Source organism: Falco naumanni, chromosome 12, assembly GCF_017639655.2.
Source record: "Falco naumanni isolate bFalNau1 chromosome 12, bFalNau1.pat, whole genome shotgun sequence".
Lineage (NCBI taxonomy): Eukaryota > Metazoa > Chordata > Aves > Falconiformes > Falconidae > Falco > Falco naumanni.
In genome coordinates, this window is record NC_054065.1 from 623,755 (window position 1) to 646,926 (window position 23,172).

The window sequence follows — 23,172 nt, forward strand, 5'->3', positions numbered from 1 at the left end:
GAAAGAACATATTTTTTGTCAGTGATGTTTATTCTGTGAATATGCTGGCAGAACTGCATCACTGTTTCAGTTAGTGCATGTGGTTTCCAGATCTCTTGGAGCACCCTCCAACTTATTTTTAATTTTCTCTTGTTATGTCATATTCTGACAAGTCGGACAAAGTCTGAATAGGAAGGCCAGTTATCTAAAACAATTAAACAAGAGCAGAGAATCTCTAGTTCCAGTAGTCCTTAAGACAAAAGAGGATTACTCTCTGTGTCTGATGTAGTCTTTTCTGAATAAGCACATCATATGCTCACTCCCCTTGTGTTTCAGGGGAGCAGGCTGCCTTGGTGTTGCTGAGAGAGCTTATGAAGATAACAGGGTAGTGCTTTTTTCCATCCATCTTGCTGTCTGTTTCAATGGACACAGTTTGGAGCAGAGACTCTGATATGCTCATGCAACGTGCCTTTAACACAGCCTTGCTCTTTTTGGGGGATTCAAGTCATAAATATCATTAGACTGGATTATTTCTTTTTGTTCCAATCTGCTCGGCTTCCTGTGGTGTACGCCATGCAGAAACTCAAGTTTCTTTAGCATGTTTCTTGCTTATTGATGTCTACCTGTACGTTGACTATTACTACTCTTGTTCTCTCCTGCCATTTGAATTCTGCTGCCTGTGCCAAATCACAGCTTTCTGTGCTTGTGCCAGCATTGTGTACAGTAAATAAGAAATGCAGAGTTTCTGACACAAAGGGCCTTATGTTTTTCTGTGTAGGTTCCTGGACTATAGATCCTGTCATTGCTGTGTAGAGGCTTCCCTTTAGTGTGGTTGAAATATAACTAGTATCTATTGCCTTTTGGTTCACTTGTTTTCACTCATTTTCATAGTGGGAAGAGTTACTGTAGGGTAATATTTTGGGAAGTAATAATTTGTTGTGGTTTAATCCTGGCCAGCAACTATGCCCACACAGCTGCGCACTCCCTCCCCGCAGTGGGATGGGGGAGAGAATTGGAAGACTAAAAGAAAACTCATGGGTTGAGGTAAAGACAGTTTAATAGGTAAAGCAAAAGCTGTGCATGCAAGCGAAGCAAAACAAGGAATTCATTCACCACATCCCATGGGCAGGCAGGTGCTCGGCCGTCCCCAGGAAAGCAGGGCTCCATCACGTGTAACAGTAACTTGGGAAGACAAATGCCATCACTAACAACATCACCCCCCTTCCTTCTTCCCCCAGCTTTATATGTCAAGCATGATGTCATATGGTATGGAATATCCCTCAGGTCAGATGGGGTCAGCTGTCCCAGTAGTGTCCCCTCCCAAGTCCTTGTGCCTGCCAGCCTGCTGTTGGTGGGTTGGTGTGAGAGGCAAAAAAGCTTTAATGCTGTGTAAACAGCGCTCAGCAGTAAGTAAAACATCTCTGTGTTACCAACACTGTTTCCAGCACAAATCCAAAATATAGCCCTTGACCAGCTACTAGGAAGAAAATTAACTGTCCCATCCAAAACCAGAACATAACTTTATTTGATCCTGATTAATTCTGGAGTTTCTTTTTTCTTTTTTTTCTTTTTTTTTTTTTTTTTTTTTCTCTAAATATAAGTATTGCTGTGTGGTTATGTAGTGGGATTATGACTAAATTAGCATTTCTGGTCCTTGTAGTGGAAACTGAAGTTTAGGGACAAGCGCATCCCTAGGACACTATATCATATGATATCGATGTGTGTGTGGGGGTCAATATGACCAGTGCTAGCAGATGGTAATTCTGTATTAGGCATATCCCTCTGCCTGGTAAATCCACACCTGTTTGCTTATGGGTTAATTCATGTTGACATCTTAGACTGGATTCCGAGAGAAGCCTGTCTGATAAATGTTTTACACATACTTAATTTTACCAAATAGGCCTGAAACAAATCTGCAGGTTGCGTGCTTTATCCTATAGTTTTAGTCAATGTCCGCAATATCCTGTTGCTTGACTTACGAGCATTTTAAGCCAAAGGACTGAGGCCTGACCTTGACCACGTCACACCATCCTGCTATTGGTCTGGATATTTCAATATATTACAAAATTATTTGCATGATAACTTGATGTACAATTTTTAGGCTTTTTATGAGTATTTCCCTTCAGTCTATCAGTAAGTGAATGGACCTTAATACTGAGAAGTTATCAGTAGGTGAATTAATTCCTGAGGATTTAAAGTTTCTCCATATGTCTTGATTCCAACTATTATGTTTGTCTTTTATTTAATTTGAATTGTATTCTTTCTTTTGATGGCCACTGGATATTATCAATAGAAACATTTTTGACATGACTGGAAACGTCATGTAGGCCACAGCAGCAGTCCACATAAGAGATACCATCTTGCCTGGGATTTCTGTACTATGTTATGAATAATTAAAATTATTTACTTTAGGGGTTTTGTTAATAGAAAACTAACCAGGAAACTGTTTTTTCTCTTAAATTACATAGTATCTGGTGATATAAAATTCATACTTTAATATTGTCTATCAGTAGATTCTGTGAGTAAGGTAAAGTCTGTTTGCAGTAGATGCTTTGCCTTTCCTTTTCCTCTGTATTCACCTTTGTACTTCACTGGCATCCATAGTAACGTTCAGCAGAGCCCTGTAGAGACTTATCTATGAAAGTTGTCCCCAGCCACCTGCCTAGCAACATGTTCTGGGTCAATGATAGGAGATTAGGGTAATCTCTGTTCCCTTGTCCCTTGCCTATGGCAGAGGTGTGGGGGGAAGGAGCTGTAAACTGATACTCTGCTTGACCGTTAATTTTTAAGTTATTTTCCATCTGACCTTTATAACATGAAGGAAATCTGTAGTGTGCCAGAATACAGCCCGCTAAGCTTTTATATTTAAGTTTCTTGCCGATATCTCATTTAGATCTTGCCTTTTCTTGGTTTTGTACCATATACATAAGGGCTCACAAGTTTGCAGCTCTGTGAAATGCCTTTATTGCGCTTGTTTTCACAGTGTAGGAATTTTGTAGTATTTTTATGTTAAAGCTATTGTGTTTGGGGGTTTTTTTTTTGTTTTGGTATTTTTTAAAAGGCTATGGAGCTGGTGGAAGATACTAAAAATAGGGGAAAAAAATAGCTCTTTTCCTACAGTTTCTAGCATGCAGAGAGGTGAATGGGCTTATGTGGAGCCTTATTGACTGTGATGATGTTAGCCTCCACATACCACAAGCTGGCAAAATTGCCATCTGCATCTTGATGTGTGGCCTTGTGTCTTGTGTTTTACAGAGCAGGGAGCAATTGGCAAAACATTCGGTTTAGAAGTGGTGTGTATATTATCTACTGCAGCGAAACAACAGGTTTCAAGTTAGAGTACAGTCTCATTCCTTTACTCCTAAATTGGTTTGTTTGAAGTTTTATAACATATTGTCAGATTTGTTGTACTAATGAATCGTGTTGAAGTAGTGAAGTTCTGATACTAGAAAGCCTTACTGCAGCTTTTCCCTTGAGATACTGCCTGTGAAGAAGAGGAAGACTACTGTTTTGCTTTGAGATACAAAGAATGTGAATTATTATACATTTTTTCATGGTTTCATTGTTCTTGGAGCTTCATTTTGGTTGCATCTTTTGAGTTAATTCTACAGAGAAGTAACAGATGGTGTGTTACATTTTCTGTACCTTTTCCTTTTGGAAATAACTTATTACAGTGAAGATTCTTACTTGAACAGTGAAAAAGAATGAAGTAGTGTGGGGCTTGGAAATTTGTCACCCGTTTTCAGTGTTGAGTAGGCACCGATAATATTCCTCTCTACTGGTTTCTCAAGGTGGCTTTCTTAAAAAAAGTATGAAAGAATCTGGTGACTGCCCTTCAGAAAAAGTATTAAATGATTTAAAATTCTTGGCAGATAGGCTAGTACTGTGAGGTGGGACACTCCAAATGTCACAAGCAAAGGATTTCTTCACCCCACTAAAAGGGAGGTTAGTAAGGTGTGTGCAGCCGCCCTGTCTCCAGGCTGTGCTGAGCAGCGGGAGCAGCAGGGGTAAGAAGTGAGCACTCAGACAGATGACCGGAGAGTAAAAAAAGCAGAAACAATGTCAAAATAGAAGGGGTCACTGGCCCCTAGTAGAAAGGTAATCTTACACAGAGGGTCACCAGTGTGTAGGAGCAGCAAAAACCATCTCGGTACCACCTAAATTATCCTTCAGTCTTACGCTAGCGTCAGTCAGTACATAGAAACTCAGACCATGTCTGATAAAATTGGAAATAAGATTTTTGGCCCGGTTATATTAACTTTAAGGCTTCGTCCGAATCCAGAAACACGTCAAGAGTGGAAATGAGACTCAGTTGGCTTTGTTTGTCTGAGCTGCTGCACACGCAGCACTGCGGGTTCCACAGGGTGGGTTACAAGCATTTACGTACCAGCACATGCGAACTGGAGCAATAGGAGCCTGAAGCAAAACTTTTCCTGAACCCTTGGGAGATGCCTTTCTACAGCACGTACCGCTTTGAAGGGACAGGGCGCTGCTGAGGAAGGCGGGCGCATCCCGGCGGCCAGCCCGGGGCTCGGCGCTCCTCGCCGCGGGCTCCCCGGCAGCCTGGCTCCCCGCCCCGCCCGGGACGCGCGGGGCCGGCGGCCGCTGGAGGGCAGCAGAGGCCCGCCGGCGCGAGCGGCAGCCCCGGGCCGCGGCGGCGGGGACCCGGCGGGCGGAGCCGCCTGCTGCTAAGGGTGCCGGCCGCAGCCGGCGGTGAGCAGAGAGGCCTGACAGGCTGCCAGGGAGGGTCGCGCTCAGTCTCACAGGCGCTGCAGCCGAGGCGGGGGGTGCCCAAGGGGAGGGCGCCGGCCGCCATTTGCCGGAGGGCAGGTGCTGGGCGCGGCGCGACGCTCCCGCCCCCTTAGTCTCCGGAGCGCTCTGTGGCGGAGCGGGCAGCCTCTTGCTTCAGAGAAGCCGAATCCGGTGGTCTCTGCTGCTTTCAGTGAGCATGAATGTGTTCCTGTGTTTGAAGTGCATTGTTTACTCTTCTCGATTTAATTCCTTAATCCCAGACTGTTTGGGGTGGGAAGGGACCCCTGGTGATCACCCGGTCCAGCCCCCCGCTGGAGCAGGCAGCATCCAGGCAGGGTTTCAGTGTCTCAGAGGAGGCTGGGCCGCCTGCTCCCCCGGCAGCCTGTGCCAGGGCTCTGTCGCCCTCACAGGTGTTTCCTCACGTGCAGATGGAGCTCCCTGTGTGTGCCCGTTGCCCCTTGCCCTGTCACTGGGCACCACTGGAAAGAGCCTGGCCCCGTCGTCCTGACACTTGCCCGTAAGGTATTTGTAGGCATTGGTATGATCCGCTCTCAGCCTTTTCTTCTCCAGGCTGGACAGGCCCAGCTCTTTCAGCCTTTCCTCATGAGGGAGTTGCTCCTGTCCTCTAATGATTTTTTTCTAATCATTTTTGTAGCCTCGGCTGGACCCTCTCCGATAGTTCCCTGTCCTTTTACTGGGGGGCTCAGCACTGGGCCCATTGCTCCAGATGCGGCCTCACCAGGGCAGAGCAGAGGGGGAGGAACCCTCCCTCGACCACACACTCCTCTGGGGACTTGTTCTGTGAGGCTTGTCTTTCTCCTTGTGTGCTTGTGCGAGTGATCGCTGAGGTAACCAAAAGCATGTTCAGTAGCATTCTACTTACATCCCTGAGGAGAAAGGGTTTTCTTGGCTCACTGTCTGGCAATAAAAATAACTCCTTCTGCCAGACCATCACAGCCCCACTTTTCTCGCCACTTTTTTAGTTGCAGAATTGTTGGTTGGATGATTTAATTCTTGCATTTTTTACAGATAAAGAAAAAAGTGGTTTCATCTTCTTATTGAAAGCAGTTATGTGCTAGAGCTGGTTTGCCATCAGCCTTTATGTCATGGTCACAGCACATGAATTCCTTCGCTGCATTGGTAAAAGCGCTGAAACTTGTTAAGACATTGATCCTGGTTAAGAATGACCCTTTTTTTTTTTTAAGTGCTTTAATGGGAAAGATTCTGTTGCCTATTTAAATAAAGATCCCTGCAGTATGGGACCTGTATGAGTCTTAACACTGAAACCTGGACTGCTGGAAATAAGCTCAGGCAGCTTCTGCGCCAGCAGCATGGAGAGCAGGCTGGAGCAGCAGAGGCAGTTAAAGCCTGGATGCGGCAGGTTCCCACCTATGCAGAAAGCCTTTCATGAGGCAGGGGGATAGAAAATTGCACTTTGGCCTTTGTATCTTTTTCAATGGTGGAGCATTAACTTGACCTTACAAAGGCATAATGGCTCGATTTCTGCCAGGTGACTCCCATACTGCTGTGTGTAATAACAGTCATCTAGCCAATACTCAGCACTGTTTCTCCCATACAGGAAGGCACTATTTTCTTTTTTTAAAAGAACTGATTTTCTAAATTGCACTGGGGTTGCTTTTTGAGATCTCTGCCAACTCTGACCAGCTGATGATTGGGCTCACTGAATATAATTATTTTAAATGAGGCCTAAAGCCCAGGTCCACCTGGCCTGAGATGCTTTAGGCAAGAGAATTTTGAGCTGGGCTGCCCTCGTATTTTGTTAGGGGAAAGATAATCATCTCCATTGGCTGATTCAGATCTTAGGTGGGTTGTGCTGGCTTTTGGAAGTGGTTCTGTCTCTTCTCTGGTGCTGAGGCTCCCAGCTTAGTGTGTGCTGGGGACATGAAATTATTTATTTGTGGGTGGAGGCTTTGGATCAGTCATTTGCAATATTTGTCAATATGCTAATGAAGTAGAATGGTGGTATCAGGGCCTATCAATGGCAGAGCTTTAGGACATACCTGATCTCTTTTTTTGTAGGGTGGAAGATTATGATGATCTCATGCCAATCTGGACGCATCAGAGTGAGACTCTGAAAGAAACCTACAGTGAATATTTCCTTGCTGATCTCATAGAACGTCAAGATGAAGAAAATCAGGCTGTTGTTTGTGAGGTCAGTCTGCCATGAGCTCTGGATTTTTCTAATCATAACATTAGTGATGTCATATGTGAGCGGCAGCTCATGCTGCAGCTCAGCAAATAAAATGAACAAACTCACTTTTGGAAGGTAGAATTCATGACCTGCACACTCACAGTGCCTTCCGCCACCTATTTTATGTCTCTTCTTTCTTTGGGAGTGATATCTCCTGTTAAGTAAGTGAAACAGCAATCCCCACTAATTATGTAGATTCTTTTCAAGTGATTGGAACAGACCATCTTGGAAGAAATCATGTTGCCATTTTAGGCATTTGCATTATGGATGACCAGTTTTCATTCCCAGTGAAAATTAATACTGGATGTGAAAACTAGTAGCCAGTACTACTTTCACAGTTAAAAATGCTGTAGATATTTTCCACCTCCTGGCTCAGGCAGTCAGTTTTTTGCCGAACTGAAGACAGAAACCCAGGAATTAATTTAAATAAGAAAGAGGTGGTAATAGTTATCCTGCTGAAAATTCCTGTTAGAGTTTTCATGTGTTAGTAATTGTGCATGGTATTGTAAGCTGATAGGCAACATAACCTACTTAATTCCAGAAGTCTGCTTTCTATATTAAATGATTTTATAAAACCGTAACATGTAATCGCTACCATTGGAAGCCAAATGGGAAACAATAAACCATTAGTGTAATAGCACATTACAAACAGCTATCTTTATAAATAATACATTTCAATTGTACGTTTATAGCTCAATATACCAGCAAAAGGTGTTTCAGGCCCTCATAGTTTACACTTGCCGCTGCTGCTGCAGATTGGAAAGACACCTCCATGCGAACCAAGATAGATGTCAATTTTCCCTGCAGAGAATGAAGCTGGCAACCTCTTTTTGCACATATGGTAGATGGATTGGTTAATCAGTCTCTGCTGAGCCTTGGGCCTAAAATTGCATAGCAGCCAGACAACTGCAGCGACCCAGCTTTTGTTCAGTTACGCAAACAAGGCAAACAAACAATCACCTGTTGTTTGAGGGGGGAAAAAAATTAAACTTTTTTTTTATTTTTGTTGAATTGCTGATGGCCTGATAAAACAGCTATACAAATCCAGCCACTGAGTTTTCATTATGTTTACAAAGGAGGCTTTCATAATGTGTATTAAAGGAAAATAAAAATTTTGATTATGTGTGTTTCACCAGAAAGTTGCATATAGTACTAAAAGTTGAAGAGCTTCCTTCTAGACTCAGCTTAAAGCCAGAAAACATGTAGCATGCCAGTTCTCATTTTTTTTAGAGTATATTTCTTTCTGAAGACTGCAACTGTCTGGAAACTTTTAGTCATACTCAAACAGAGAATAACTTGTCATTTCAGCATTGTAGTGAGCTTGTCATTTTCACGCTTGCCAGGGCATTTTATTAACTTTTTTTAAAGAGTAGTTCTTAAGATTTATTTTTTTTACAACTTGAAAATATATAGTGCTGATAATTGCTGTAAATTTTATTTGCAAAACAGTGTCCAGTAATTAGTTAACCATTATGGCTAACTAAATCCAGATTTTACTCCAGCTGCACTTTAAGTTAAGGAAAAATTATACCTTTTTGGAGGTATGTAGTTAAAAGGTATATGCTTTTTATTTACTATAACAGATGTTTTATTGAATCAATAGGTCATTATTTGGTCCATATGTACAATCCTAATGCTCTCACAAGTACAGCTAACAGAAGTATTGTAACATCTAATATAGAAGTCCTAATACACATTATGAGAAGAAAAAAAAAAATCTTTAACTTCTGCTGGAATAGTTCCTATATTATGCACAGCCAGAGATAGAACACTGTAACTTCTATGTTTCATAAATTTCTGTTTGATTTTTTTGTCCTGACCTAAAGTAACATGCTCAACTTTTACATCACTTTTATATTTCAGGATGGTGGCACTGCAGTAGGATTCATGAGCGTATGTTCTCAAGTAAATGTTTCCCTGTTTCAAGAGTGTTTTGATTTGGGGCCTTTCCACGGACTCTGTAAACCACATCCTGAAGATATCCTCAAAATGCCACAGAAGCCAAGCATTCAAGAAGGTACCTGTATTCTAAAATGCTAGGTGATTCAAGGTGCATTTATTTCTAGCTTCTGAGTAGGTTTTGCAAAAGGGTGGAAGAGGATAGAGGTTTACTAGCAAGAAAACACAATTAATGTATGTGTTTTGGAGGTCGTTGCCTGGTGTTTTTTAATTCAGGAGAGAAATTTTGATAGCCCTGGTCTCTGATTCAGAAGTGATTGTAGTACATGAGGAACTGCCCTATAGCAGGTATGGGATAAACCTAGGTTTCAAGTTCTGGAAAGCTAAAGCATCAGGTATATTTTCTATCTGTTATTTGCAGATGTGCTAATAATTCAAGACTTAATTTTGAAATCTGGTTCTAATGTCCATCAGTAGTGAAGCAGCTGGTTAACTGTGGCTGTTATGTTGTCCCGTTCACTTGTGGCGTGTTACTTCCTTGAGGTCCACTTCTGCCCTCTTTGCTTACTGTGTGCTGTCTTGTAGGTTAAAAAATTTGGGGATATCAGGGACTGTCTATTCTGTTTTTATATTGGTCATGATATAACAGCACCTCTACAAACCACCTTACTGCAAATGATAAAAAACAGTAACATGAATATGTCACCTGATTGTGGAACAGAAGTGTGGTGTAAATGATTTACAGCTGTCATATTTATTTTTCAGTGTCAAAGGGCTTTTTGTGCAGGGGGGAAACATTTTGCTATCTACTAATTATCAGTAACAGAATTATAAAAATTACCATTACGTTGTTATGTATCTGCTTGTCTGAACACAAAGCAGCAGGCAAAAAAGGCAACTAGGGAGCTACAGAGCAGTCACCAGCTGGTACCTCATTGCTGACAAGTCACCAAACAGAAAAGGGAAAGCAAAAAAGTCTTTATAGCTGCTCCTGTGGATTTCCCTTCCCCTGCAAAGAAGCATCTTGCAAATAAGAGCTGAAGTAAGCCAGCTATCTCCTCCTGTATCATTCTGTGCTCCTGGAGCATTATTTCAAAATAGGTGACAGACATATGTGGAAACTTAAGACTGAGGGAGGAAAAAAGAAAGATCACTCATGGTAGTCTCTTTGAAAACTAGTTGGAATGCAGTCCTGGGCAGCCTGCTGTAGGTTATCCTGCTTGAGCAGAGGGCTCAGATGAGATGAACTCCTGTGGTCCCTTCCAATCTTAACCATTCTGTGACCATTACCTGGTTCTGGTAAAACCCTTAGACACTTTTGTGTGCTTTCCTTGTCCAGGGGCTGCAAGCTGTAGGCCCGTACTTTGTGGCAAATTCTGTGATGCTAAGCCCTTTCTTAATGGGTGTGGTTATAGGTTTTAACAGTACTGCTGTTACACATTTTTTTTTGAGATTTAGGAAATCTGAGATTTGTTCTAAATGTGAAAACAGCGTAAACAACTATTCAGGTTCTATGACTGTCATCAATCTAGCATCTGAGTGGATTTCAGAAATTTATTTAGCAACATAGCAGTCTCGTGTTTATCTGTCTCTTTTCCTCTTTTTAAAAGCTATGTTAGTTTTGATGTTTGATACTAGTTTGCAATCCTGTTATGTTTTCTTCAGGCAAGGTATTTGAAAGGTATTGGAATGACAGGGGCAGCTCTGGGGAAAGAGAGTTGTTCGTGGGCTTTTTCAGATAGCATGAGTAGAAATCACTGATGGTCTGGCATACCTGAGAAGAAATTTGAGTACGTAAGCTAAGAGCCTGACTCTTGATATTATTCCTAGAGAAAGGGCTACTAGAAATTTCATAGTAAAATTAGAGTTAGCTCATGGCTATGCACTGCTTGGGAATATTAATTCTGTTATTTGTGAATAAGAATTAAAGTTATTGTAGTTTTGCATGTTTTCAAATATAAACAAACAATTAACGCTTTAAGAAGTGTTGCTTGTCCTGAAAAATAAGTTATTTATACCTGCCCAGCATGGCCAAGAAGAGACAGATGAAACTAAAGGCTCTGGTAGCTGAATTCAAAGAATGGAGAAAGAAAAGAAGGGGAAAAAAAAAATCAAATGTATGCTATTTTTTACTCTAGTTTCTAATAGCACTTCAATAAGGCCTTAGCTTGTCACAAGTTACAGAAATTTGTTATGGTTTATTGAAAATACATGCTGTATATGATAGATATTTGATAAACAGCTTTTCTTTTTACTGCTTATTACACATCTGACTTAGGACTAAAAAAAAATTCACATTTTTTGAGCAGTTTGAATGAAAAGCCCTTTCCATCTGAATGATCTGGGTTTCATTATTGCATGCGATGTAACTCAAAATTCATTTCAGTATTCATTCATGAAAACTTCTAGGAAAAGCAGTAATGTTCGTTTCTTCTTTCTTTTTTTTTTTAAATTAAGAAAGGGAATAAAAAAGCCCAGTTTTAATAAAGTTTACAGCAAAAGAACCCCAACCAATTCATAAGCACAGTTCCTCTCCTCTCTGACTTTTGCTTTTTACAATAACATGTAACTTGAAAAGGTAATTACCTTGTTTGTTTTGTTTTGGGTTTTTCTGGTAAACGTAGAGCCCATATAAGAGTTGCATGCTGGTAGTCCATCGTTAAGCCTTTCCAATATAAGGGCTAACCTGTATCCTTGAAATTTATTATAGTGTCAGTCACGTATAGTTTATGTTTGATTACGTTGCATAACACATGCATGATTATATAAACGCTGTTTTAACGATTGCATCATTTCTGCAGGCTACTGTACTAGAAATTTGGTGCCAGACTGGCCCTTGATGTGAAGGTTCGCTAGAAGCCTTACATCAACAGAGGCTGTGGACTTTCTTTTAAGGAATTCAAAGGCTGAGAATTTAAAATGCAAGTTGCATTACTTTGTAGAGTAATTCATGTTGCCTCTTTAAAAAAATAACAAAGGTATTTTTTCAAGCTCTTTAGCTTGTGAGTACAGACCACAGGTTGATACTGTTTTTCCTTTCAAAATGTAATACTGAATAATAATGAAAGACTACAAAAATCTGTCTTTAACACAATATTGATATGCCACTTACATTTCAGGGTAATTACAGTAATTTGGTTGTTACTCTATATGGTGTCATGAATTAGTAGCTAGAAAACATGATGCAGTGGGAATGATTCAAGTGCTTTTCATCAGGCTTCATGGTGAACTGCCTTCTTGATCCTGCTGACTGTTACCTCTGCTAACGACCCAGCAATCACTGAATTATTTTAATTTTCTCTTTGTGCGTGTTCCTTACTTCTAATGCAACAATATGTACTTCCCAGTCACTTGTGTACAACATATATGTAAATAGTGATGCAGTTACATTTGACAGTAGTGGATGGTGGAGCCATTAAGGGATTTCATTTTAGTATAAAGTCAGAAACAACATATCAATATTTACATGACAACAAGAGACTTGTACTAATTAACTTCTGACACCTGCAAGGCTGTTTATCATGAGAAATGTAGCTGGGTTAATCAAGATGACATATGATCACTTCTGTGAAGTCTCACATCTGTGATACCCCTGGAGAAACCATGATTTCTAACCCCTGTGTTCCTTCTTGCCCTGCACATTGCATCTGCATTCTTTTCTGGTAACGGAGAAACAGATTTTCAGATAACAGATATTTAAAAATGCTTTTGGCTAAAGCATTTCAAACCTTTGAGGTATTTCTTGAAAAAAAATATAAAATCTCATTACTGTATGAAGAAATGCTTATGTTGGTGAATATAGCTTAGATAGGTTTCCCCAAAGTAAAGTTCAGAGAGGAGTGAAGACTTCTGTTGTGTTGGGTTTTCTGAGTTTGTTTTTTTCCTCCTGGAAACGTGGACTTCCATGTTGCTGGAGCTTTCAAATGCAGGGGCATCCTGGCCTGATGTGTTTTCTGCCGAAGTAATACTACACCTCGAGTTTAGTAGTTAAAATTTATTTTCAGTCTTTATTTTTACATATAAAACCAAACTGTGAACATATCTGTAAATTTAGGGAAGTGACAATTTAAGGAGTGGAACTACTGTACTGAGTGGTACAGGGGCTAAAAATAGGGCAGCTAAAACTTTGCTGTAGTAATTTTGGTGGTTATTTAGAGCAATATGTAAGATTCACTAGTATGTCAGTGTTTCTCTTCCAAGTTGAAGACTAAAATAATTTTGGTCCATAACATTAACTTTAAATGTCATGTTCATGATGTATTACTGGATGATCTCTCATTCTGAATGCCCTCACCTTCCACTGACTTTAAAGAAATTAACCCATCACCATACATATTTAGGAACTGCTTTCCCCAGAGGGTGTAACATCTGGGCTGGTGATTGCCTGCTTTCTAGCAAGCATGGTGATGTTATAAAAGTTCATAGTTTGTTCTGTTGTGCTCATGTCAGGTGTCAGTGGAGTTCTGTAGAGTTGTGTGTGTATAAAACTGCTAAAATCTATATTAAAAAATAGCTAGGTAATTGAAATCAAACATAATTCATCAAATATGTTCCAAATTGTCTTTAGATGTTTTTATTATGGTTTCTTAATATTTTAAATATCCACTGTGGATTTAGCTCTGGCGAGGGGATTGAATAGAAAAAAAAAAAAAAGTGCCATTTAAATAAACTCCCTAACATATAAATGCTTACTTTAATTGCCTTAAGCACTTGACTAGAGGTACTGTGTGTATATTATATGCTCTGTGTGTATACATGTATATTAAAAATATATATATATAGCATCATATATGTATGTATCACAGCAGTCAGTGTTTAAATATTTATTCATTAGATGGCTACAAGTAATTCATCCTATCATCTTAGTTACCTGTTTTCCCGCAAAAATATTATTACTCAGGTTGGAGTGTTACTCAGATGAGAATATTACTATAGTGTTACCGAGGATGGTAGGATGATCTGTCAAGCAGATTTAAACTTGGTTTCTGTTAGTTTGATTGTAAAGTGCCTTTCCTTTTTGTGGAGCTTTTTTATTCTTTTTTATGCTGCTGCTGTCTAAAAGCTTACCAAAGCCGGTGGTCACTACTACTGTGGGTATTGTGTGCTTCAACAGGTGTCTTTTTTTGGCTAAACAATCTTGTGCATGCACACATAAACACACGCAAAATTGCAATGGTTGACGGAGAGCTTTGAAGCAGTTACTTCAGCATCCAAGCAAAGCAGCAGAGGAGAGAAATTCTTAGATCAGAGGAAAAGGAGGAAACAGACAAACAGACAAAGATTGATGGAAGAGCAGCCACCTTTTATAAGTAGCAAAATGGTGTTTAGAGAGCTAGTTAGTTTTAGCAGCTGAGAAGCTGAGAAGATTTAAATATCTGTTTCTTGTTTCTGCTTGCACCAGTAAGTAAGTGTTCTGGCTTGACTAGGATTTGTTCTGAATTTCCGTTCTTTTAGAATTACTCTGAGAATCAAGAGCCCTTGTTCATTTTTGTGAAAAACAAGTTGGTAACAGGCACAGGATTTAAGATACCAGTTAATACAGTGACTTGTATTTTTCTCTTCAAATAGGGTAAACATATATTGTTCATTACATGTGTTATATTACATATAACACACAAGTTAGGAATTGCTTCCAAACTGTGTCTTGCTCACTCGATTATTTTGCAACCAATTCTCTGTTGGTTTTTTTTTGCTTTGGAATCAAATAGTCTAATGAAGTTCTAGCCCAGTAATGGTAGGAGGGTCTGTTTTAACTGTGGTTGTTAAAAATAAGTAAAACCTTGCAGTAGTCTGGCACACTCTAGTTATTGCTGTGATTCTGCAGGTTAAGCTTGCATTTTTAAGCCTGATGCATTTATTCTTTTTCATTACTCAGATAAATATAAAAGCAACCAAACTAGTGAAGAAACAAAGTCTGTTTCATCTCAAAACTTTGAACATGTTCAAGATCAGGATGCAGCTGTGCAGGTAATAGCACTGTACACAGCAATGCTGATAACTTTAAAAGCTAATATAAGGCAAAAGTGGAGGCTACTAGGAAAAGCAATGCTTTTTTCCACTTCTGCACTGTCCTCTGCATGGGCCCATACTTACATCTGCTCTTGTGCGTAGATCAGGAGCTGCTTTAGCTAGGATCTGGATGGAGGGGGAGAGTTAATAATTGGATGAGTTTTCCCATCCAGTTCCATGCAAACAGCCAGACAGCATAGGGGTGGGAATACAGTGGCACTGACAGGAGGAAAGGGTGGGGGCCTGCTTGTGCGGTCTGCTGCTGAGTAAAGGCACGTGGAAGCACTGGTTTGAATGGGCTTCTCTGCAGATGTGGAGAAAGCATTCCTGTAACAGACGGGTAAGAGTCATCTTACTCTGAAGATCTGTGAGTCCTGAGATTTTGACTTGGCTGTTACTGAGCTAAAAGTCTGCTACTGACTGAAAGCTACAAAAGCTGAAAAGCAGCAATATAGGTTGTAAAAGCTAAATGGCACATGTTCTGTCTGTGCCTCTTCTGTTGAGTGAAGCTCAACTTGATAAAAGACCATCACTATGAAATCTATTGGTGGGGCATAAATCAGCAGAGAATTCATCCAAAGAAATTTTAAATGGTTGCATCTGTCTTTTAGTTTCTCTCTTAGTACTGTATCAGAGCTACTCTGGTTCTCTTCCTGTTATTGTTCATTTCCATTTCCGTAATATTCTCTACATTGATCCCCTTTTCTTTAAGGTAACTTTGGCATCTTTTCAGCATACATCTGGAAACAATTTTTTTTGTATATAGAAACATTTCTGAAAGATATTTTATTGCCTCACAAGGGGACTGTAATGATAACTATTAGTTTGTGACTGTATTGCTCTTCAGCAAGAATGTATACGTTTGTAAAGGCCATTTTTATCTAGTGTTTCAGCAACAGATAGATATCACATTACAAATCCTTCCTTGAACTTCTGTGTCTGTCAGAATGTGACAGGCATAAAGTACATCTCTATGTGTCTGCTTGGAATGCTACAAGATAGGAATGATGCAAGACCTCCTTTTCATTAAAAAACGAAAATAGTTTCTGAAATGTTTTAAGTGATCACTTGTCTATTATTATTGCAGAAGGATGGAGCTGTTACTGTTTCCCATACTGAACTGTCATTAGATGATGTCAAAGATTTCAAAGCCCCAGCAACACTTCTTGAGACTGAAGAAGGTACTTTTCGTCCAGTGTACAGAGGAGCTTCAAATGCTTTCTGTATCCGTCTGTTTTGTATTGATGAAAAGCATGAAACTAGGTAAGCATGGATTAATAGTTACTGCTTTCCCAATCTTAATAACAATTTTCAATGTTACGTTTTTAGGACAAATCTGACAGTGACAGCACCTGCTGCAGTTAAGTTGGATTTTTTTACAACCTCTTTTTTGTCCATTTCTTTTACCTTCATCAATAACTTACTGAAATTTCCAACCTCTAGCTGCAAATTCCCATGTCTCACAGGACTGTGGGGACAATAAGTTAAATATTTTTTTGGAAAAGTGCTAATTGAAATTGTGGAAGAAGGCCACTTCTTCTTCTAAACAAACATTATTCCAAAGCTGACAAACTGTGACAAGAGTGAGATGTTACAGTACTGGTCATCTAATATCATGGAGCAATGAAGCTGGTTTTAACTCTGCAGTTAAATGTTCTCGTTTCTAAATACTCGGTCTCCCGTCACTGAGATAATTGATTCTGTTTTCTGGAATCCACTACAGCAGGGGGAAGACAAAGGCTTTTTATCTTAAAATGATTGCTGCTGCTGACCTTGGGCTCTTAGATAGAGTAGAACAGATCTATACATGTAGTTTAGACCTTTTTTTTCCCCAAAATCCCTCTGCACTGTTGAAGAGTGAACCTATACTGAACCACATCAACAAAGCCCTTCCAGGAACATTGGCCCTATCTCATTATAATTGAGCGCTGCTCTTGTTTTTAGATCCTAGAAAGAAAAATAAAACGTGTAGATGGAAGGAGGCTGAGCACACCCAAGATCTTCCATACTTTACATAAATGTAATTTCTAGAGACACAAAGTATTAGTAGCAAGGACTTTTTAGATGACGAGTTTGACAACTATTTAAAAAAACATTTTTCTACTTGTAGTAGTAGTCATTGGTGACTGACAACTTCTGAACTTACCTCCTTCAAGGAAATTTAGGAATAAACTTCATTAAGAAGAAAAGCAGAACTTGGAAACTAATTCTATTTATTAAGCTGTTCCTTGATTAAGGAGAGGGTCTATCCAAAGGGATTAAACACTGAATCTGCTACAAATGCAAATACCCTAAGTTACTAAAGCAAAGCTAACACATAGCCTTCTTAGTACATAGTTACTGAGTCATATAGCTCAGACAAGTTAGGAAGAGAGAGAAATGCAGTGCTAGAAGTCTGTGGCATACTTGGAAACACTGATCAACGTACATGCGATAGAACAATTGCACTGCAGGGAGTCCATTCTGGAACAGTTAATTTACAAACTAGTCTAAAATAAAATTCAAGGAAAATAATTATTTGAGAAGAAAATAACTATTTTAAAATAACACTGAGCTCAAGGACTTGTTCTAAAATGACTCCGTTATACTGAAATAGCAATTCAAAGCAGTGTTCTATACCAATGTTGGGATATAATCTCTCTGTAGACTAGTTGAGTTCTTTGCTTTTAGTATCCTGCTTAGGATAAGCACTTTTTTGCCCCCTTCTGACATTCTGTTCTTTGTATGTACCGTTGTTGTTTCTGTTCAAGATACTCTGACCGTGTTTATTGTTCAGTGCTGCAGTCCCATTCTTTCTTTCCCTGGAGATATCTCTGGAACAGTTTGGTTTCCAAGATGGTTATCTGTGGAGAAGATAGCATTCCTTTCTGAAGACCTCCCCTAAGATTAACTCATGCAGGATCCTCTTCTCAGAGCTGAGGAATCTGTAGATCTTGGTGTTTTCAAGTATTTCACTTGTATGCTTCACTAGCTTGCATTTACTTGATCCACCTGTTTGTAATGGAAACATTAGACAAGTAAATATGTTGAAAGGCTGGCATGAGGTAATCCTGAGTATATCTCAGAATCTTGTCCTGAAGGAGTTACTGCGGACCTTGCACAGCATGTATCCAGAAATAGTAGCGTTATTGAAGTGTAGGTATGATTGCATCTTGGCCTTCAAGGGATGTTTACTACTGGAGAACGTGTGTTACCCAGTAAAGTTGCTAAATGTTTCCATCTTTTAAATCTAGAGTTGTTACGTGGCTTTTTAGCACATTGACCATGAAATGCAAAGCAACTAAATTGCTAGCTTACTGCAGATATTTGATAACTTTTTAAGCCCCCTGAAAAATCTCCTACCTCCATTCTTTTGTTCCTTGCTGCCAAGAAGGTACTGGATGCCAGAGAATAAAAAATTACATTGCAATAGCATTTTCCTTTCCCCCATTTAGCTATTAACTAGTCATATATTATATAGGTGAACATATAATACCCCGATCCAGAGCTGTATTTACAAGGGTGTTTTTAAGATTTCATTCAAATTAGAAATTATTTCTCTTTTCATTCAGTAATATTATTGGTGAAGTAATTAAAGGGAACTTAATTACAGGTCTGGAGGGAGGAAGGGGTTTATCAATATTTTTAGGTAATATATGCCTGTATTGAATTTCTTCAAAAGACACATTTTATACAGTGGAAAAATATTTTATAAAGCTTCAGTGCAACTCTATTTGGGTTTAGAACTCTTTGATGTCCTCACGCATAAAAGAAACAGGAAGAATTTGTTAGATTTCTCATGGTTTTTTAGACTCAAATGTCACATTTCACGTTTCACTGTCACCATGGAAAAGAGAGTGGAATTACTCTAAACTGGTAGGTGAGAAGTGCAAAGAAGTGTTCAAAAACAATTTCAAAGTATTGATGTTCCTGTTAGTCTGATAAAGTACGTTGGATAGGCTTACCAAGTGGATAGTGACAGAACTCTTGGTACTGGCTGAAAATATTGTGGAACATAGCAACAACTGTTTGTAACCTCAATTAATGTTTGCTATGTACTAATGCTGCTCTGACAGTCCATGAGTAGCTTCTGAAAAATGTTGGAGTCAACAGCATGGCAGTAAATTGTATATTTTTTTCTTTTTGATGAAGAGCCGAATGTTTTGATGATATTTCAAACATTCGGGTTATTCTTGTTAATGGTCATGCTTTAGGCACTAAAAGTCAACACTGCTGTGCAGCATGCAACATCTGCAATTGAATAATGCTGAATTGTCTGATAAGCACTGTGAATCAATGTTCCTTGCACTTAGAGGGATGTAAATACCAAAATGTATAGGATCTGTCTGATATGTGCTTTATTTAACAATGTTTACTCTTGGTTGCAGATCACTGGACTTTTTGCACTATGTTTTCAAGCTTTTTCCAGTACGTATATTTAATTTTTTGAAGTTTTATGCATGACGGGACAGTAGTGCATTTGTCAGCCAGAGCATTTAGATATGATGCCCAACTAAGTCAGTGACTCACAGGAGTATGCTATGGCTAGTTACTCTGGGCTGGGTTACCCTGAGGGGTTTGACTCCTCTCTTTGGCTGCTTTTGGACTTTATGTATTGCATACATAAATCCTTTGTTTATATTCCATAGGGACTTTTCTGAAGTACAGATTTAGAAAGCAAATGTTTCAAACACCTTTAAAATGATGTATAGATCCAGACAGTACCTAAATTAAAATAATATCAGGGAAAATGCATTAAAGTAGGTGGAGTTAAAGCCTAGAAAACAGCAGTATTAAGGAAATCTGTAGCATTAACAGTGCCACTGAAGGTTTATGTTTAGGTCAAAAGTAACGTGTGGCATACAAGAATGTGAATTCATAGTGCAGTAGCTATTTCACAGTAATGCCCTGTGTGATCAATCCTTATCTGAGGTAGCAAAGTCCCCTTTCTGAGACATCCTTAATACACACTGCAATGTGTTGTAAATTCACACTACAAATTACTGCATGGTAGCATCCCTTAGAGACAGTCCTGCTGACCAGAGATACAGACTTGGCCCTAAATATCAGCATGTTCAGACAGGCTGCTTACCACCAAAGAAAGTTCCCATAGAAAGTGAACAGAGAACACTTCAAATCTCAGAAGTAATTTATCCATCCAACAATGCACCTGTCACTCCTTGAAACAAAATGTCATGACGGAATCACAGGTGTAGTAAGAAAAATTAATCACATAGTGTGATTAAAGAGAAGAAGAGATATGAGATTCAAATAATATCTTTCTACTGAAAAAATGTTATAGAATAATTGGCCAGAGTAAACCAATTAATTATCTTCCAGATCCATGCCACTTGGGAGTCTCTCAGCATGTATCATGCTCCATGAAGTGTCTTCCTGAATTTTCAGGATTCTTCAATATCCCTGTGTGTAATGAGATTATTTTAAAATATGTATTGAATAAAAAGGGATGGGAGAGACTCTGATGGAATGGAGCGCTTGAACAGTTTGAGTGGATAAAGTTATTTGTGGCATGCCGTTTTATCTCCATAGGATGCTGTCTTTCATCTGAGAGCATTCAGTTGAGATTCCTGCACTCCTTTGCACCTCTGCAACCTTTACAGCACAGGGCTTTAGACAATTACATTGACTGCCAATACAGTGTGTCTTTGTATGCACACACACCTTGTAGCACATACATGCCAGCAGTGCCAAATTTGGGACAAGCTGGACATCACAGTGCATATACAATCTTGAGTTCATCAAGTCTGTTGTGCCTGCAGTGCGAAGTCAAGCAGTGCATACACACTGGCTCGGGATTTTAGGGCATGCTGTTCTAGTTGATCATCTCACTGGGCTGCAAACAGGCAAAAGATCCCAGTCAGACATGCACTGTCCTGAAATTTTACTGCAGAATAGTGAGGTAGAAAAAAAGACCTTTTAAGGGAAAAGGTTAGCCCTAAAGGTGTGGTGTTCCTACTAGGCAGCTGGACTAGATGATCATTGTAGGCCCTTTCCAACTGAAATACTCTATTCTACTGAGGAAGAAAAGGGAGAGGGGTGTAGTGTGTTAAAAAAGGATCATTAGTGAATATCAGGATATTAACTCCATAAGTCTTGACTATGGGAGCTGAAAGACCTGTTTCTGTGAGCCAACTTAATGTTGAGCTCATTAGCTCCTATGTGCTGCCCAGGCATCAAGCTATCTTGGTAGAGCAATACTTGGAGTGTATGTACTTTGTAAGCACTGCATTCAGTTTCTCTGCTTTCTGTCCACTCTAGTCAGAAGCTTTTGTGCAAAGCTTACGCTGAGATCACTAAGAGCCTTTATTGTCTGCAAATATTTTTCAGGATAAAGACTTCTGTGTCATCCTTGTGCCACATCATATACCAGAGTTCCAGCTGATCCAGAGTTTTGTTCGGGTTGTCCCTTTCTCTACTTCCAGACTTGGTCATGAGCTTTATGTGTTCCACCGTGCAGGATTGCTCAAGTGAGTCATGTGCCTCTTGACAACAAATGATGTATTTTGAACTGCTTCTATGGAACATACTTGCATCATCCAACCTAGCGCCAGATGGGTATTCCTTTGTCATCTCAGACTAAGCTGGTATTCTGCACGATATGGCACAACATCTTGCAAAAATGGTAGCTTGAACCCTCAAAACAGTATAGTTGAAGAGCACAGAACTGTGCCTGGGGCAGTTAGGAACAAAGCTAAATAACTTTGTCTTCAGCAGCATTGCTGCAGCTGTCTTGCTTCCTGTTCTGGAGTGAATCCTAAACCTACTCAAATGTATTGCCACACAGCACTATACTAGAAAATGTAGAAATAGCCTTATATTTTTCAGTGAAATAAAGTAGTTAGTGACATGATTTTTAATGGGGAGAAAAAAAAAAGGTAATTAAACATGTAAAAGCAAGCACTCTTCTGACTGCCAACATTATATATATTTTCTTTTAAGTAAAACCAAAGTGCAATGAGTGGATTCATTTAAAATTTGTATATAGACTGCTAACTTAATAAACAATGGGCAATTAGCTGCTTCAAGTTACCTCACTGTGGACCAAGGCTGATAGAGAAACATGGTGCAGTGTTTGCCCTTTGGACTTGGGTCAGGTTGTGTAACACTGATAATTGAAAGCCTGGTGTAGATTTAATTCCTGGAAACATAGCATAACTCTCTAGAGAGAAATGCAGTAATGCATTTCTGGAACATGCAGAACACAGCAGTAACCTTATTCTTGAGTACCTATTTTATGTAATTTATCTCTTACTTCTTTTTTTGAATCATTTATTTCATACCTTCCAATTTCTGTGAGACATTGAATACTTCTCTAGTCTGAAATACTGGTGAATTGGAACACGAAACCTCTCTTGCTATGACTTCTGTTACGTGGTATGAATTTTCCAATGCTTTGGTTGTATAACAAACCTCTACTGGCCCAAACACCAAGCTTGAATTATGGTGCAGTTAGAGATTATTTTTTAATTATTATTATTGGTCTTAATGTAGCTAAATACTGCATGTTTTCAGAGAAATACTTCTGTTTTAATTGCATACTTAATCACCTTTTGGTTGTATACAAATAGCTCGTGCAGGAGCTGGCCAGCTACTGTTGGACCTGTGTAGAAGCTTTTTTACCGTGGGATGAAATTCGGCTTCTGTGTACTCTGTAAGAATCCAGCTGGCTGAAGAGAAAGTCACTGGAGTAATTCCTGTTAATCTCAGCCACAGCTGTTCAGTAATTCACCAGTAGGACTGGTAGTCATATGTCCTCTTGCGATACTGGTCAAAATTAAACTTGTTATCAGGGTTTTTAAAAACACTTTTACAATTCTGATTAAATTGTGCATATTCCAAATGATACCACCCCTTCTATGAAAACAGAATAATGTAATTAGTAGCATTTTCCAGTCCTCCTTGTGGCTGTGCAGGGGAGTAAGGAAAAAATAGCCTTCCATTGAGGTTCAGGATCAGAAAAGCTATGGAAGAAACCCGATGAAGCTTTTGGAAAAACTTCTGAAGAACAAAAAACTAAGTGCACAACAGCAGATACTCTCTTAGATAAAACCAAAATAGAAAGAAGTAAAAGATCAATATATTGTACTTGTACCAAGGGCTTTTGAAAGGCATGTGAGTGAAAAGGAAGTCATAGAAAATGGAATAGAAGAAAAACAGGGGTAAGAAGATGGGAATATGAAGACATGAAAGGGCAAAATCAGAAGAGGCACAGGAACAAAATGATATACTGATTAGTAGAGGTTGTAAAAGGACTAAGAAAAAGTGTTAAGTACACAAAAAGCAAGAGTGCAGCAAATGGAAGTATAGGTCTGCTACTTAAC

The 23,172-nt window shown here is 39.4% G+C and overlaps 1 protein-coding gene across 2 annotated transcripts in view; it reads left to right on the forward strand.

Moving 5' to 3' along the window:
• Nucleotides 1-23,172, forward strand: part of CFAP61 (cilia and flagella associated protein 61) — a 117,569-nt gene that overhangs the window by 8,693 nt on the left and 85,704 nt on the right. For both annotated transcript variants that reach the window (XM_040611823.1, XM_040611822.1), the window contains 6 exons: nucleotides 6,772-6,904; nucleotides 8,807-8,960; nucleotides 14,718-14,809; nucleotides 15,939-16,114; nucleotides 19,219-19,258; nucleotides 21,179-21,318. In XM_040611823.1, the coding sequence (XP_040467757.1) occupies nucleotides 6,772-6,904; nucleotides 8,807-8,960; nucleotides 14,718-14,809; nucleotides 15,939-16,114; nucleotides 19,219-19,258; nucleotides 21,179-21,318 (735 nt within the window). The remainder of the gene's footprint in view (nucleotides 1-6,771; nucleotides 6,905-8,806; nucleotides 8,961-14,717; nucleotides 14,810-15,938; nucleotides 16,115-19,218; nucleotides 19,259-21,178; nucleotides 21,319-23,172) is intronic.